The sequence below is a fragment of the Passer domesticus genome, chromosome 1 (genome assembly GCF_036417665.1).
Source record: "Passer domesticus isolate bPasDom1 chromosome 1, bPasDom1.hap1, whole genome shotgun sequence".
NCBI lineage: Eukaryota > Metazoa > Chordata > Aves > Passeriformes > Passeridae > Passer > Passer domesticus.
This window is the reverse complement of record NC_087474.1, coordinates 141,732,423-141,747,161: the sequence shown is the minus strand read 5'-3', so window position 1 is coordinate 141,747,161 and position 14,739 is coordinate 141,732,423. Positions and strand designations below refer to the sequence as shown.

Genomic DNA, 14,739 nt, shown 5'->3' with positions numbered 1-14,739 from the left:
TAATCCAGTTGACAATAAAATCCGTGATTTCAAAATACAGAAAGTTTAACCTTCACAGCACATTTCCATGCAATACGGAAACACCTCTCTCATTTGAGTCAAGTTCTGTAAGAGCAGAAAGGACTACTCTGTGACAACATTGTTTGGTATGGTCATGTAGCCTTCCCAACAACACACAAAAGTTTTTATCACGGGGGCGTAAAAACTTACTCAAATATATACAAAATTTGCAGGTTTACTTGATGCTGTATTTGTTAAATATTAACATAAACTGCTTCTATGATAGTCAGTTTTTCGCATTCTATTAAATTTCAGTTTTTGTAACTGGTACTTAATTTGCCTAAAATAACTTCCTGTAAAATTCAATTCTCCACAGTAAAAAGACTGCTATTAATCTTAATTATATTCTGTCACTGAACAAAGTTAGGTAATCTGCTGTTCTTACACAGCACTACCCTTTTTAAGGAAAATTATTACTCCCTTGAAAGAAAATCCTAGAGAAGGATGGAAAAATCCTCAAAGAAAAACTCTATTGGTTTTAGAATATGAGATCTTAATTCATGACAGAAAATTACATAGAATATTCTATGAAAGCTGTACCTATGGATTAGGTTTTTAAGAGTGTTTACCATCTTTATATATGTAAGTTCAATATGAAATTTCTTATTACTGTATCTTGAGTCACTTATGATACTTTGATTGCACATTAGAACATCAGAATCTATGGATCTGACAATTTTCCATAACCCAGATTTTCCAAAAGACTACTTTTTTCAAAAGACAAAGTAAAAGGAAAATAGTGCTCAGTTTTCGAGTAAAAAGACATTTCCTCAAGTCCCACCAGTACTTACCATAGGAAAAATTCTAGAATTCCTATAAAAATAGTTATTTTATTGTATTTATTACATTTCTCTCTATAGAACCTATGATGTAAATAATAAATAAGACTTCTACCCACTCTAATCAAGCGCAGTAAAAATATACAGCACTTCACAATTGCTGCTCTGAGGAGCTCAGAGTCTAAATAGATATACTAAGCAAAGAGCAAGGAAGAGTGGAAAAACATAAAAGCATATAGAGCAATGACAGCAAACATCATGTGATTAGATGTGATTATTTCCTGGAATATCTAGACTCTATTTCATATAAGCAATTCACAACACATAAGGTGACAAAGAAATTAATATAACAGAGTGATGATCTGAAAAAACAAGAGTTTTCTTTTCATGAAGTTTTGTTTCCAAAATGGAAATAAATACTGTAAACATTGGAAATACTAAATTAAAAAGTCTGATGAGACAAACACAGTAATACTACATAAAGACCCTCAGTGGTACAACCAAGGACTGCAATTGATATCTTGTGGCTTGTTATTAAGTAAATTAAATTGTTTTAATACTTTAAAATATAAGGGGATTTTATTTTAAGCAAAAATATTTTAACTTTTTGAAAGACTATCTCAATGCAATATTTTTTCCCAAAATATTTTCAAATTGCTTACTAATTCAGCAAATGTATATATAAAACATAAAATATTTGCAATAAAAACATTATTCTGATTAAATGAATGGCTAACATAAAGCATGTGAAATATCCTCCAATGTTTATATATAAACATGTGCCTGAATATCTGCTAATCCTGGAAATGTACATACATAACTGCTGAAATGCTTTTATTTGTCATAGGGTAAATTCTAGGTTTTTAAAAATGGGTACAGGCTTGGGTACTTTTATAATGACAATCATATTTAGATAGTATTATTTATATTATCCTTTTTATACAGAATCCTGTAAAATTTTTGAGCCACAGGTCTAAAAATAAAGACTAAATCATTATGACAATAATTCTGACTATGTCTGTGTAATCAAGTAACATCAATTGCAGTTGGGTTTGTTTTTCCCTATACAGCCTCTGAAAAAAGGCTTTCAGGTGAAAAACAAGCCCTTCTTTATGTACAGACCTTCATAAGACTCTATCTCCTTGTCTCCATTGTCTACGGAAAGTCACAAAAAACAAAACAAACAAAAACAAAAAACAAAACAAAAAAAAAGGAACCAAAGTACAGGGGTTAAAAACAACAGAATTTTTTTTAAGATACAATATACATGTTAAGAAGGATTAAAAAAAAGGAGTGTTTATGGCCATTTAGACTGATTTTGCACGGCACGCCTAGTTAGTAGAAACAGAATCATGAAAATGTATTTGCTGTCAAGAATGCATTTATATACCTTTGTTTCTAAACATTTCAGAAAATATCTCCATCAACCAGTGCTTTTAACAGACATTAAAGATAGGCACAATTACAGTACCAGTAAAACGTAAATCAGAAAATATCTGACATTTCTTGTTTTAAAGATTATTACCTGTCTTCTTGCTCTTCCTCTCTCAAGATGCAGAGGTTTTATATAAGCATTCTGTAATACACTCCAGGTGAGCCCACAAGTCATCAACTAGGTTCCTGACTCCCAAAAGAGCCAGCATTTTGTCACTAAACAACATACTAAGGATCATTTCCTGTGCCTGTTGAAGTCAATGACAAAACACCTACTGAGTTCAAAAGGAACAGGATCATGGTAATAGTCCACCTTGTGTGCATTATACTGCTGATTATTCATGTCAGCCAAGAGTCTCATAGGTGTTAAAACATAATTGAAAACACAGTAGAAAATGCAATACCATTACCAAATCCCAACTCTGTACACAAAAACGCAAGAGATTTCAACTGTAATGGCAAAAGAAAAATAATGAATATAATCGACCTTGATGAGCAATTTGGTAATATCATTAGGGAGAAAAGCATCCACTTACTTCTCTCCAACGTCCCCTTTGGTGGGAGCTGTGGTAGCTGCCTGCCCCTTCGCCCCACTACTGGAGTACTTGATGGACTTGTCTGGACAGACCCAGTTCGAGGATGTGACCTATGAGACACATATCAAAACAAACCACAGCCATTAAATGACAAAGTCATTCTTAAATATCATCAAGAACTGATAACGTGACTAAATAGACTTTACATCACTTGGGACTCTTGCAGTCCAAGAGGGAAACTATTATCTCTATTCAGAAAAAGACCTGATTAAAAAGAGAAATCTCTCCATTAAAAGGAGGCCAAATTAAGGCCGAGGATGCTTCCATAAGAAGGTTTTTCACACAGTCAAGCCAGAAAATGTGTTGTGTGCGTATTCACGTGCATATGGATATAATAACCACATACACATAAATTTATTCACAAGTCAAATTCAATTATCTTTACTCAGCTTGTTTTTTAAATTACCTTTGAGTTGCAGTGAGCTTACGTGAATTTGTCTAAACAGAGTAATGAACTGAGGAAAGACAATGATATTTGACTCAACTTTCACTGGGGATTTGATGATACTAACTCTAACTTTCAGAAAACAAAAGAATGTATTCTGCAGTTCTAAAATACAGAGAGGTTTTCCTGAACATGATCTAGATCAGAATGTGCTCATCTTTTTATTGTATTATGTTTGTTTAAGCTAAGAATAATGTACAGAAATTCTCAAAATATCGATAAGGGGTACTCAAACAGGAACAATACAGACTATGGCACAGTAAAATGTAGTCAGAGAAAATGGTGGTTAAAATGAAAAGTAAGAGACAAAGTTAGTACAGTGCATCTAAAGAAACTTTTTTTTTTAAAAAATAGTTTCATTTGATGTTATGATGGTTGTTCCATAAGCAATGTCTGATGAACACAAATAATTTATCATTCTGTAAGAGAAGAATATGATAGTTATGAGGTGCTTTATGTGGAAACCATCCAGGATTCCTGACAAATGAGAAATCATAAACAAACATAGTTAAATACTGTTAGCAAGCAATTTGCAATGGTAGCCACACCATTATATCCAGAGTAGAATATAAATAGTGTGTTCACACTGAAAGGGTTAGTATCTATTGCTGCTAGCAATCAGCTAAGGATGAGGCGATACCAATTAGCTACTGGGAAAATAAAATGGTGAGCTGGTGGGGCAGAAGGGGTTTAGTCCGATTGATTTGTCTGTTTCACCTCGGTAAGGCAGGTGAAGGAGGGGCAGATCTTCCAGTCATTAATGAAGGCATCGACCTGATGAGGTTTGAGTCAGGACGCTCTGTGGATCGGGAGCGGGAGTTGGTCCGCTCTAGCACAGGACGTTGCTCTGTTGATCTGGATCTTTGATATGGCTGTCTATCTGCTGCTTCACAATTCCTGTAATGTTAGTCAAAAAGCAGCTCAGTTGAACTTTGACTTTTCTATTAGTTATAAAATATGCTGCATGATACTGGTTTGGAGCAAATCATTTTATTACATACATTTTTAGGGGGAATAAATTTTCTGAGATAACTTCCTGATAACATATAGTTTCTTTACACGTATGATTTGACTTGCTCCATACTCTTGATAAATGGGCTGAAATGTTTCCAATGTCTCAGTTATGACTATCCATGCAATAGTCTGTTTCCTGACAACTTCTGGGTTAAAATATTGTTATTTTGTCTATTAATGTATCAACCTGTGAATAAAAGAGTAGCTGACATAATATTAAGTCTCAATAAAGCTAAGAACTCATTAATAGTGCAGTTTAATTGTGCATTTTTTCTCATATGAATAGATTTTTACAGATTTCTTAGAGATTGCATTGTCTCTAGACAATAGAGGTAGCACTCTCGTTTGTAGAAAAGTCCACAATCTAGATGTTATAATTACCATGTAGTACTATTAACTATTATTAGACTTGGGGATGTCTGTTATATATATGCTAGTCAATAAGTGATAGGTTCATATGTGGTGCTGAGACTGTAACCAGATGAAAATCTACGTCATTAGTACTTACAGAGGTTCCAACAACTAGAAAAAAATTGGTTTGTAATTCAAAAATCCTTTTAACCCATAGCCTATGGAACTGTACCAAAACAGCAGTGGAAAAAGTTATTGTTAGAGATGTAATGGGAAGAAATTAGACTGAGTAAAAGAGAATTTCTTGATCAAACAGTGATATCTTCTACTATCTTAGTCTATTAATCAGGCCATTACTTTCAGAAATTAATCAAGCCCCACCTTTTTTCTCAATGGAATTGGTCTGTTTTCAAGGAGTAATATTTGTTAGCAATATCCTGAAATACATTAAATCAAGGCAATTTAAAAAGTAAAATCCAGACCCTAATGGAGCTGTTTATTAAAACCACACTTCTCCCAGCTCTCCTTGAGTAACTGAACAGATACAGAATACAAATGGGGAATGTGTACCCTTCAGGACTTTTCCTTGAGTGAAGTCATGCATTTTACAATGAAGTCAGTTAATACAATGAGTGGCTTGATGGTGATTAAGTGTAACAAGAAGTCAAATTTTAATTAGTATCAAAAAGGAGAGAGACATACCACAGCCTTATTATGAAGACTGCTTTGTTAGTAACAACATTTTATTTCTAAAAACATTGAAAAATAGTATAGTGGCTGATTTTGCTGAATGTGTTTATAAAGTATTCATTAAAAAGTCTTTTCAGGCCTTCCATGAGGTCATAATTGCACTCCTAGAGCATACAAATGACTTGCCACAGACAGATACAGAATAATACCATACATCATGAACCTACATCTATAAGCTCCTAACAAGCAAACACACCACAGTAAGACACATAAATGGTAATTATAAGCTGAGGCACTAAAGATTGTAGGAAAAGTACAATGAGCCTGGTACAAAACCACAACAAGATTACCTCACTTCTTCTTCTATCAGTTCTGTTTCTGAATAGGAAGCTTCATCAGCAAAAACATCCACTGTCTCGCTTCTTTTACATTGTTGATAGACAGAGAAACACAACCTTAGCTTTGATAGGAATGCTGTTTAGTTTATGTAACAGTTTAAGTGAGGTTTCAGTGTTATGGAAGGTGAGAAAAATGTCACCCATCTGCATGATGGCAAGAAATGACCATAGAATACATTCTTTGACTATGGGAATAAATTTCAAGAAAAAATACTCCTAAGTTCAACAAAATTACAAATAATTCTATCCAGGTCTTGCAAAACCCACCCTTATCTTTTTTATCCACATATTTAAGAATATTTATGAGCCTACAGAGACTTTTTTGGGTCTGTGGGCATTTGTCCTGTCAGTGAGTAGAGGATTGCTGGAGCACCCAGCAGCAGGGACTGGGCAGTATGGTAAGGGTGTCACTCCATGCTCCATTCCTCTCTCCTTCCAACAGCCAGTAGGACACACAGAGGAACAGGTGGGTGGCAAGCACATGTTTCTCATAAAGGCTTCATGAGAAGTTAAGGCTCCCATTTGTTACTCTTAAGGCCTCATTCTCTTTAGGTCTATAGGTATAAAAAGTAGTTTTTAGGATATTAGGGGTCTGACCTATTGCCTGATTAGAAGGAAGGAGGCATTCTTTCCACTGGGATCAATACTAATGGCTTAGCAGGCAGGTTTTATGCTCTGCAGAACATCATGGAGCAACTGCAGCTAAACAGGTAAAGGCCTCAAAAATGTCACACTCAGTAGCTAAGTTTGCTACAACTTCCAGTGGGCATTTCCTTCAAGTGCAATTACAGCTGAGAGTTCCCCGAAGTGAAGGAGAGGGTGGATTTTGGCAGTAAACCTTTGAAGCTGAGGCAATGCTGCTTTGTAGACTGAAGGATTTGGAGACTAAGTTGAGCCCTGAGGTCCAACTGATTGTCCCCCTCAGGCTACAGGCTGCAATCCTCTCAATAAGCACTACAGCAAATGGAGGGCTATGTTGAGGGGACAGTCTGCCACTTGAAAGCTTCACTTTGTGGTTTTACATCATACACATATAAAGAGCGATTCAAAAAATAGTTTTACCCTCTGGTCTTCATCCTCACCTATTCTTTTATCCTTTTAACAGTGAACACATGTACTACATGATCCCAGTCTTCAGCAACTGTCCCTTTTACAGGAAAACTATCTGATAACCTGCTTGTGCAGTGACACCCCTTGCTTACCACTGTAAACAATTGTGCATGAAAATCAAAATCCAGCAATACTTATGGGACTAAGCTAAATTAAAAATTGAATTTTCTAACTTTTCAGATATCATTCTTAAAGATTTATGCTTACAAATTATCGAGATGAAAATTTCTTCTTTTCTCATTACAAATCATATAATATGAATTACTGATTTTTAAAGAGGGAAATATGGTAGTCTTAGTTAAATTATTCAACATCCATATAAGATTTTAATGGACACTAGCACTGTTTACCTTTGCTAACAGACTTTTCCTTATGAAAATGCAGTTAATGAAATGTCAAATAATGGCCTCCTCCATCTAGTACTGCCTATTGTAGCAGCCTTCTACTTTTGCTAGGGAAGACAGACATGGTAGATGGTTAATTTCCATGCCAAAGTCTGCAAGCATAAGTCTCCCTTACTCTTAGGAAAAGGTACAGCAGTGTTTGCTTCTAAACCAAGCAAGCCAATCCCTGTGAGACTGTCTGAGTTCTCTGTAAGTCACTACACAGAGAGCTCTGTGAGTATTCAGTCTAACTTCGTGTTCCAAATCCATCAAGTATTAGAACTAGAATGTAATGTCATTTAGGTACCACTGTAAACTCTAGTTGCTGTAGTACTTAACCAAACATTCTAAAAAATTTTATTTTATATACTGATTTATCTCCATTTATATATATATATATATATATATATGTACACTGCAAATTTCACATGTGAACTCTTTTCACAATGCAGTAAATAAGACTTTCTGATTTTTAATTTTTCAGATTTGCTACTTTTCTTAACAAATAAAAAGAATTTTCAACAAATTATTATAGTCATTGATCTGAACTTATGGATAAAGAAAGTTTTATAAAATATTAACATTTTCCAACAGTAAGCAATTGTAACAGTTTACATAACAAATAGATCTCTTTTTCTTTTTCCCCAAAATGATTGAAAACTATTTATTTAAAAGCCCATGTTAAATTCTTTTACTCTGTAAAAATTATGAGATCATGCCAATCATCATTTTAACATTAGGTTTTTCTTGTAACAAAAAACTGAAGAACTAAAAATAGAATTGCTGTAGGATTACAGTACACTACAATACAGTTCCTAGTGCATCTTTTTCATCTAGAAACACTGAACAGAACAAGAAAATTACAACAACACACTTTCTAAGTACCATAATTTCAAACTCCAGCTAATACACAATGGCAATACCTGTCAGTGTCTGTGGATGGCTGCTGGATTTCAATCCTTGGACATGTTATTCTTCTACTAGCTATAGGAACTTTGCTGTTTAGTCACAGACACAAGATCCTCTGTTAGCATAACATAGATAAGCATGTCTAAAAACAAATGATATTTCTAGTACCAAAACAACTTAAATTTGAGTCATAAATATTGCAATGGAAAATGGAAAAGAGAAGCACACTGCTGCTATCCCACAGGTAGGAGTGGGATTATTTTCAAATCTCTATAAAAAACTGGCGACAGGATATCTCAGCAAATAACTCATCTATACTCATAAAGGAAAACTCATCTATACTCATAAAGGAACCTAATATAAAATCATATGCTGCTTTAGTTTTTAAAGGACAGGACTGTAAAGCTTTTGGGTACACTGGTTTAAAAAAAAAGGTAAAGCAAGATATTTTGGTTGTAATAGTGTATTGCAATAGTAATATAATACTGTAATAGTAATATAATTTTTTAAGAATTATATGTAATAGTCTATAATTTTTTTTATATATGTAATATATATGCACACACACACACATATACACATATATACATGCATCCATACACTGTATGATCTGGTCACATCCATATTACCCTGTGGTATATGGGATAACTACCAGTATATCTCCATGCCAGTGCCAGGCATGATTAAACTGCAACATGACAAAGTCTGAATTATTCTGCTAACGCAGCTGAGCAGATGAAGCAGGGAACTCTGCCATGATCCCAGGCACGTTGTGCTCCACACTCCTGTGTTCTGCTGCAGCCACAGAGCTGCAATTGCTCACAGCTTGCTCAGGTGTCTGCACCTGACACTGCACTCACTTCATGACTGCTGTCGACACAGCTGACCTGCTAACACATGGCATGGCACAATTATAAAAATGTTTAAGGAAAGCATATATATCTACACCTGTTGAGATTTACTCTCCAAAATATGTGTCATCATTGATATATTTGCTGAGGAATGGCGAAGTCATGCTCCACAGTGAGAGTTGGAGCAGACAATGTTTTTTCCAACCCAAATTATTTTATGATTCTTCTGATACAGTTAGAGCTTTATACTAAATATTACAATAAAATATCAATAAAACAAATAACTATTGTAAATCCTTGGAAGACTGAAATTATATGCATTTCATACCATTTTTATATGCAAAAAAGTTGTAGAGGGTTTTTACTTTATTGTTTCTATTGCAATGTACCTTTTCACTTATATAGCCAGCTGCCTTATATAGTATCTTGTGTTTTGCCAACTACTTCTAACTCTCAACATCCTTAACACAGACCCTCAACTGACACATGTAAAAGAATCACCCTGCAGGAATACACATCTCTATGTTCATGAGATGACTCACTGAAGATCATGATAAAGCTGATTAGGATTCAAAAGCTGGGAATTCAAAATTCTCAAAGATGAGAGCTGAAATCCTCTCCTCTCCTTCACCCCAGCTCAGTTTTATAACTGAATCTACTGCAGTGATTCTCTCTAGATAATAGTCTAAACTTCCATTAAAGTACTGGAAAAATTCCAAAATATAACACTTTCAGCTTTATATCATAAATATATTCCACAGTTTTTTCCCATTTCAAAACACAATATTTCACCACTCAACTTGAATATTATACTACCATGTATGAGCAAAACCAGGAACAGGCCTGGGTTTAAATTAACATGTCTCATGACTGAAGTATAGTGGTACATAAGACAATGCAGAGAGGACCTTGAGAGGGAAGCAATGAAAAAGACGAATTTCCTAGTAAATCTTGAACATTCAAATGTAGTTCAGCAGAGCACCTAGGCTACAGACTAATCAATTGAAGTAGCTGTAGGCTTGAAACCAATCATGTAACTTAAATATGCCTTTTTAAATGCAGTACTAAATGCACAATTTGAGAAGTACTTGGTTCTTGATGGATTTTCTGGGATTTTTTTCCTCAGATCTTAAATATAACTTTATTTCTATATGGCACATATACTTAGTTGGCTTTTTTTTTCAGTGACATTTTTAAACACCCATAATATGGCAGATGTTCAAATAGTAAATTACCACAACCAGAGTTGTAACTATGCAGTTATTGTGTATATATACTGCAGCTACATGGTTTTCTTCATAACTTTTAGCAACAGATCTGTAATTCTGACCTCCTTGACATCAAGAGTTTTGTCCCTTGATGAGACCAGGATTTCAATCAGATCATTCAAACAGGAACAGGTATGTAAGACTTTATAATCTTTTTAAGTTCTTAAATTATGAATGAGCAAAATAGCATTCAGTTTCTGTTAAAGGCATTCTCTAAATCCATTGATCTGTACAGAATCTGATCCATTTCAGCAGTCTTTACTCTATTAAAGTTATAGATGCCTTATAATAGTTATAAGGAATAGATATAATATCTGGGCCTTATGTTTTATTTAAAAGTCATAATGGTTCACATTATGAAATCATGTGAACCATTATTAAATGGTTCACACTCACAAATTTTTTTTTCTTTCGCCAAACATTTTAGGAGCTATATTTAAATGGAGAAGGAGAGTAGTAACTAATACATTTCTTTTTCATGTTAAAAAAACTATTTTTAGATATTGATCCCTGATATTTACCTATGTTAGCATCTATTCAGGATAAAAAGTAAGAAAAGGGAAGTAAGACAGGACTATTTCATGTGACTGTCAAAAGTAAAAGCTTTAGTTATGCCAAGCACTTTCCAACCTTCTTTAAATGCTCTTCATTTTCAGTTTGCCTATAGTTTCCAGGATGAAGTGATAAATATGGCCTTTGCTGTGCACTTAAAAATGAAGAGCCAATGAACAATGGCACCGTGGTTGAAAAAGCTAGAAAATATATACAGTCTCAAGTCCATGCAACTGCACTAATGTTTAGCCAAATGACCCTCACAAATCCCTCCACTCTCAAGAAGAGAGAAGCCCATGTTAAAATATTGATGGATTCATTCTGGATTTTATCAGATTTTTTGCATTTCAGTTTAAAAGTCTCTCATGTTCTCTGTTCACATTCACAAAGGAAGGAAGTAAAATAAAAGAAAATTGTTGCAAGAGCAATAAGAAAATGAGGGGGAAGGAGTAAAGTCAATGAAAAAGCAAGGAATATTTGTGTGCTTTCTTGATCAGAAGCCAGCTACAACTGGGAAGAAGTACAGATTCTAAGGCACACAGCACTTTACATGGGTTATGCATCAATCACAAAGGAAGATAGGTTAGACAGACAGGAGTGGGATTATTTCTAAAAGTAAAAAAATATCAGGTCTCAAAGACACCTTCCCCAACACTGCAGATGTAGGCAGGTATCACTAAAAAGCCATTTTTCATTAAAGCGGCCCTGAACAGTGAGAACATGTTTTAAAAATAGTTTGAACATAATTAATGTTCTTTTTCTATTTGTAACTGAATAAAAGTTCAATATTGCAAAAAAGACCAGAACATAAGTGCTTTAGTTCTGAGTCAAGAAATAAAGGCATCAAGAAAAATACATTTATTAGGAATAAATTTGGTACAATTATTATAAAGATCCAAAATACATTTTAGTTTTATCTGCAACACTACACTCTTTACTTACCCATATTTTTCAGCTGAACCATTGACTATATCATCTGCCCATGAACTTGCACCATTGTACCACCTTTACAATGCAGTCAAAATAAAGAAGTGTTATTAAAAAGTGATGTATTACTATTAACACTCTAATTCATGTGACATGACCACATCCTAACAAAATGGGAAGATTTCCAAATGTTTTAAATTAATTTTGTACATTTCATATTTTCTTTCAGGTATGAAGAAAACCAACTTTTCAAAACCAAACACCAAGATACTTATAGGGCTTTTTTCCTTATAGAATTATTATATTTTACCTCTAGTCTTTTCAGCAGTTAAGCCATAAACTTTAGTTACATGAAGACTAATTGATTGCTTATCTTTGCATACATAAATGTCTTCATGTTTTTAATGGCCATTGAGCTTGTGGAATAATAAAAAAAAACCTAATTGTGGAGACAAAACATGAACAAAAATAACATAATGTGCATTAAGAGTTTAAAATATTGCTTTTAACTTCAAATACATAACCTTGCAAGTAATTTTTTTTTCTGTTTGATAGGGTAGTTGGTTTCTCACAGGTATGTAAGAAGCAGAAGAAAATTTGCTTCAATGATCAATGAAAACTAAGTAAAATTTAAAGTGGTATTGTTCTTCCCGGTACTGAATATGGGCTGCCCAAGCATTGGTAGCAGCACTTCAGCATACCAGTTGAAGACAACCAAAAACACATATAGAAGTATTTTATTTTAAGGAAAAAACATCAAGAAAATAAATAATGCAACAAAAAAGCTGCTTTAAGAAATCAGGGGATAAACTGCTTATGTGCCACTACTTCAGTATATTAAAACTAGATACAAATCATCCACCATTTGGCTAAGGAGTTTCAACTAAATCTCTGGAGTTTTGTACTTTCAGGATCTCTCTAGGGTAAAGCCATGGAACTCCTACATTGTCTGTATTCAATGATTTCCACATGACAGTGAGTGAGAAGACAGGGATTATCAGAGAATATCGAGACACTCTATATCATCAATTTAGTAAAAAACCCACCCTATTTATATATACTTAAAATATTAGCCATAGGCTAAAGGACACAGATCCAAGAATTTTGATGAATCTGTTCCTGGGAATCACAGCAGTATTTTTTGCTTGTCTGCCTTCTCTCCAAACTTCTCACACTGCAGAATCTGAGCATTTGCATCATGTTTACAAACTTAATAACCCCACATCTCCTGGATATTATATTGAGGGAAGACCATATGGGGTGCAATATATGTGAATGTCAATCAGCTACTCTTGTTTATTCTCTCTCCAATTGGATGGTAAGTGGAGTGACTTTTTTGTTTTTTAATGGCTTATAGCCAGATCAACGGCTGGATGAAAGTCATTTCAGTTTAATCTAATTGAGTTTTAGATTAGATTTAGATTTAATCCCATATAAATTAGAATACTGCTGGAGTATGACAGGTACCTCATTACACTCTCTCTGATAATCCATATCCTCAAAACTGAAGCCAGTCTCTCCAGTTAACCAGTATTTTAAATAAGAGTTTTTGATAAATCTACTATATTGCAGACACCATAAATACATAAATATGGGGTTAAAATTGCAGTGCACTTTATTTTTTCTTAAATATGACTGTATTTATTTATAGCAATCAAATAAAAGAAAAATTCCTTGCAATTTGTTAGGAAAAAATCCCTGTTTTACCTATTCCCATAACGTAGACAAAAATGAGACATTGATTTTAAAATGGACAGAGAAGTATAAAACATCTAATTTTAAAGAGAGGACAACTGATTTGCTCTTTTCTTCAGATTTCCTTCTCTTTCGGCCCAGCTGTTTAAACATGAATAGCTGTTATCAAATAACTCTTTCTAGAGACACTCTGAAACTTTTCAGATTACATGCCAGATTTTAGAGATACTATGCTCATTGTGATACATTATACACATAACAAAATTTAGGAAGAACAATAGTACTTTGGCTCCTAGCACAACAAACACTCAAAACCAATTTGAAGGCATTTGCTTAGTCCTTTTTTAAGTCAGTGTGGGCAGTGACACACTAAAAACTGAGTACCATCTTAGGGTACTCAGGTTATTGAAAGAATGAAAATAAGGACTGTAAATTGACCTAGAATCACTTCTAGTGACAGAGAAGGTTAGCCATTAGAATTATGGTGCAGTTAAACTGAGAAAAAACCTTCAGTTGTACCTAAGATCCTCTGTACTATTCAGTTTTCCTCCCACATCTAATGAATAAAAATTTTTCAAGTTAGGAATTATGCTCCAAAAAATCCAAAGTCAAATTAATGGAGGGCTAAAAAGAAAATGAGGTACTTAAAACTATGGAGATTAGTTGTTCTGTATTTAGAGAAATATGGCATAAAGTGCACTGTAAATTTAAATATCATTAGTCTAGGTCAATTAGAATTTTAGACTACGCTTCATAAAAATTTATTACTCAACTCTATCTATTTTTACTATATAAATTAAAATACCTTTCAGGAGTATAGGCTGTGTCATCATAATATGAATTAGGCACTCTTCTCTCCTGCCTAGTCCTCCTGAATATGGAATAAATAGCACAGATATTTCAGATACTTTAGAGGGTGCTTATTTCATTATGTATTCCTTTACTGTATTATTAAGTTGTGATGAAGATAGAGCTCATTTATCTTCAATTCAATATACTCTGAACATATATTTTCATATATATATATATGAAATTTAAAATTCTGCTTTCAAATTCTATTCAGAAATAATTAACAACTTACTAAGAACATTTGATCAATGCACACATATTTCACAGAAGAAAAAACTTGCATTGACAGAAAACTAGTAGTTGAACAACAGAGAATGTTCACTAAAAGTAAGATTTGGATGTTAGAAAATGTCTGCTGGGTAAAACAAAAGTCAGGAAAGAAGACAGAAGAAAAATCTAATTTCCTTAAGTGGAACAACAGAAATTCT

General features: G+C 33.7%; 1 protein-coding gene across 50 annotated transcripts in view; it reads right to left on the bottom strand.

Moving 5' to 3' along the window:
• RIMS2 (regulating synaptic membrane exocytosis 2) overlaps positions 1-14,739 on the bottom strand; it is a 445,064-nt gene that overhangs the window by 128,751 nt on the left and 301,574 nt on the right. For 26 of the 50 annotated variants that reach the window (XM_064393838.1, XM_064393857.1, XM_064394000.1 and 23 more), the window contains 3 exons: positions 4,032-4,211; positions 2,810-2,919; positions 1,962-1,994 (listed from right to left, as the gene is read on the bottom strand). In XM_064393838.1, coding sequence (XP_064249908.1) covers positions 1,962-1,994; positions 2,810-2,919; positions 4,032-4,211 — 323 coding nt within the window. Of the gene's footprint in view, positions 1-1,961; positions 1,995-2,809; positions 2,920-4,031; positions 4,212-11,782; positions 11,846-14,267; positions 14,334-14,739 lie in introns of all 50 variants that reach the window. The other 24 variants (XM_064394146.1, XM_064394187.1, XM_064393864.1 and 21 more) reach the window with 4 other exon arrangements.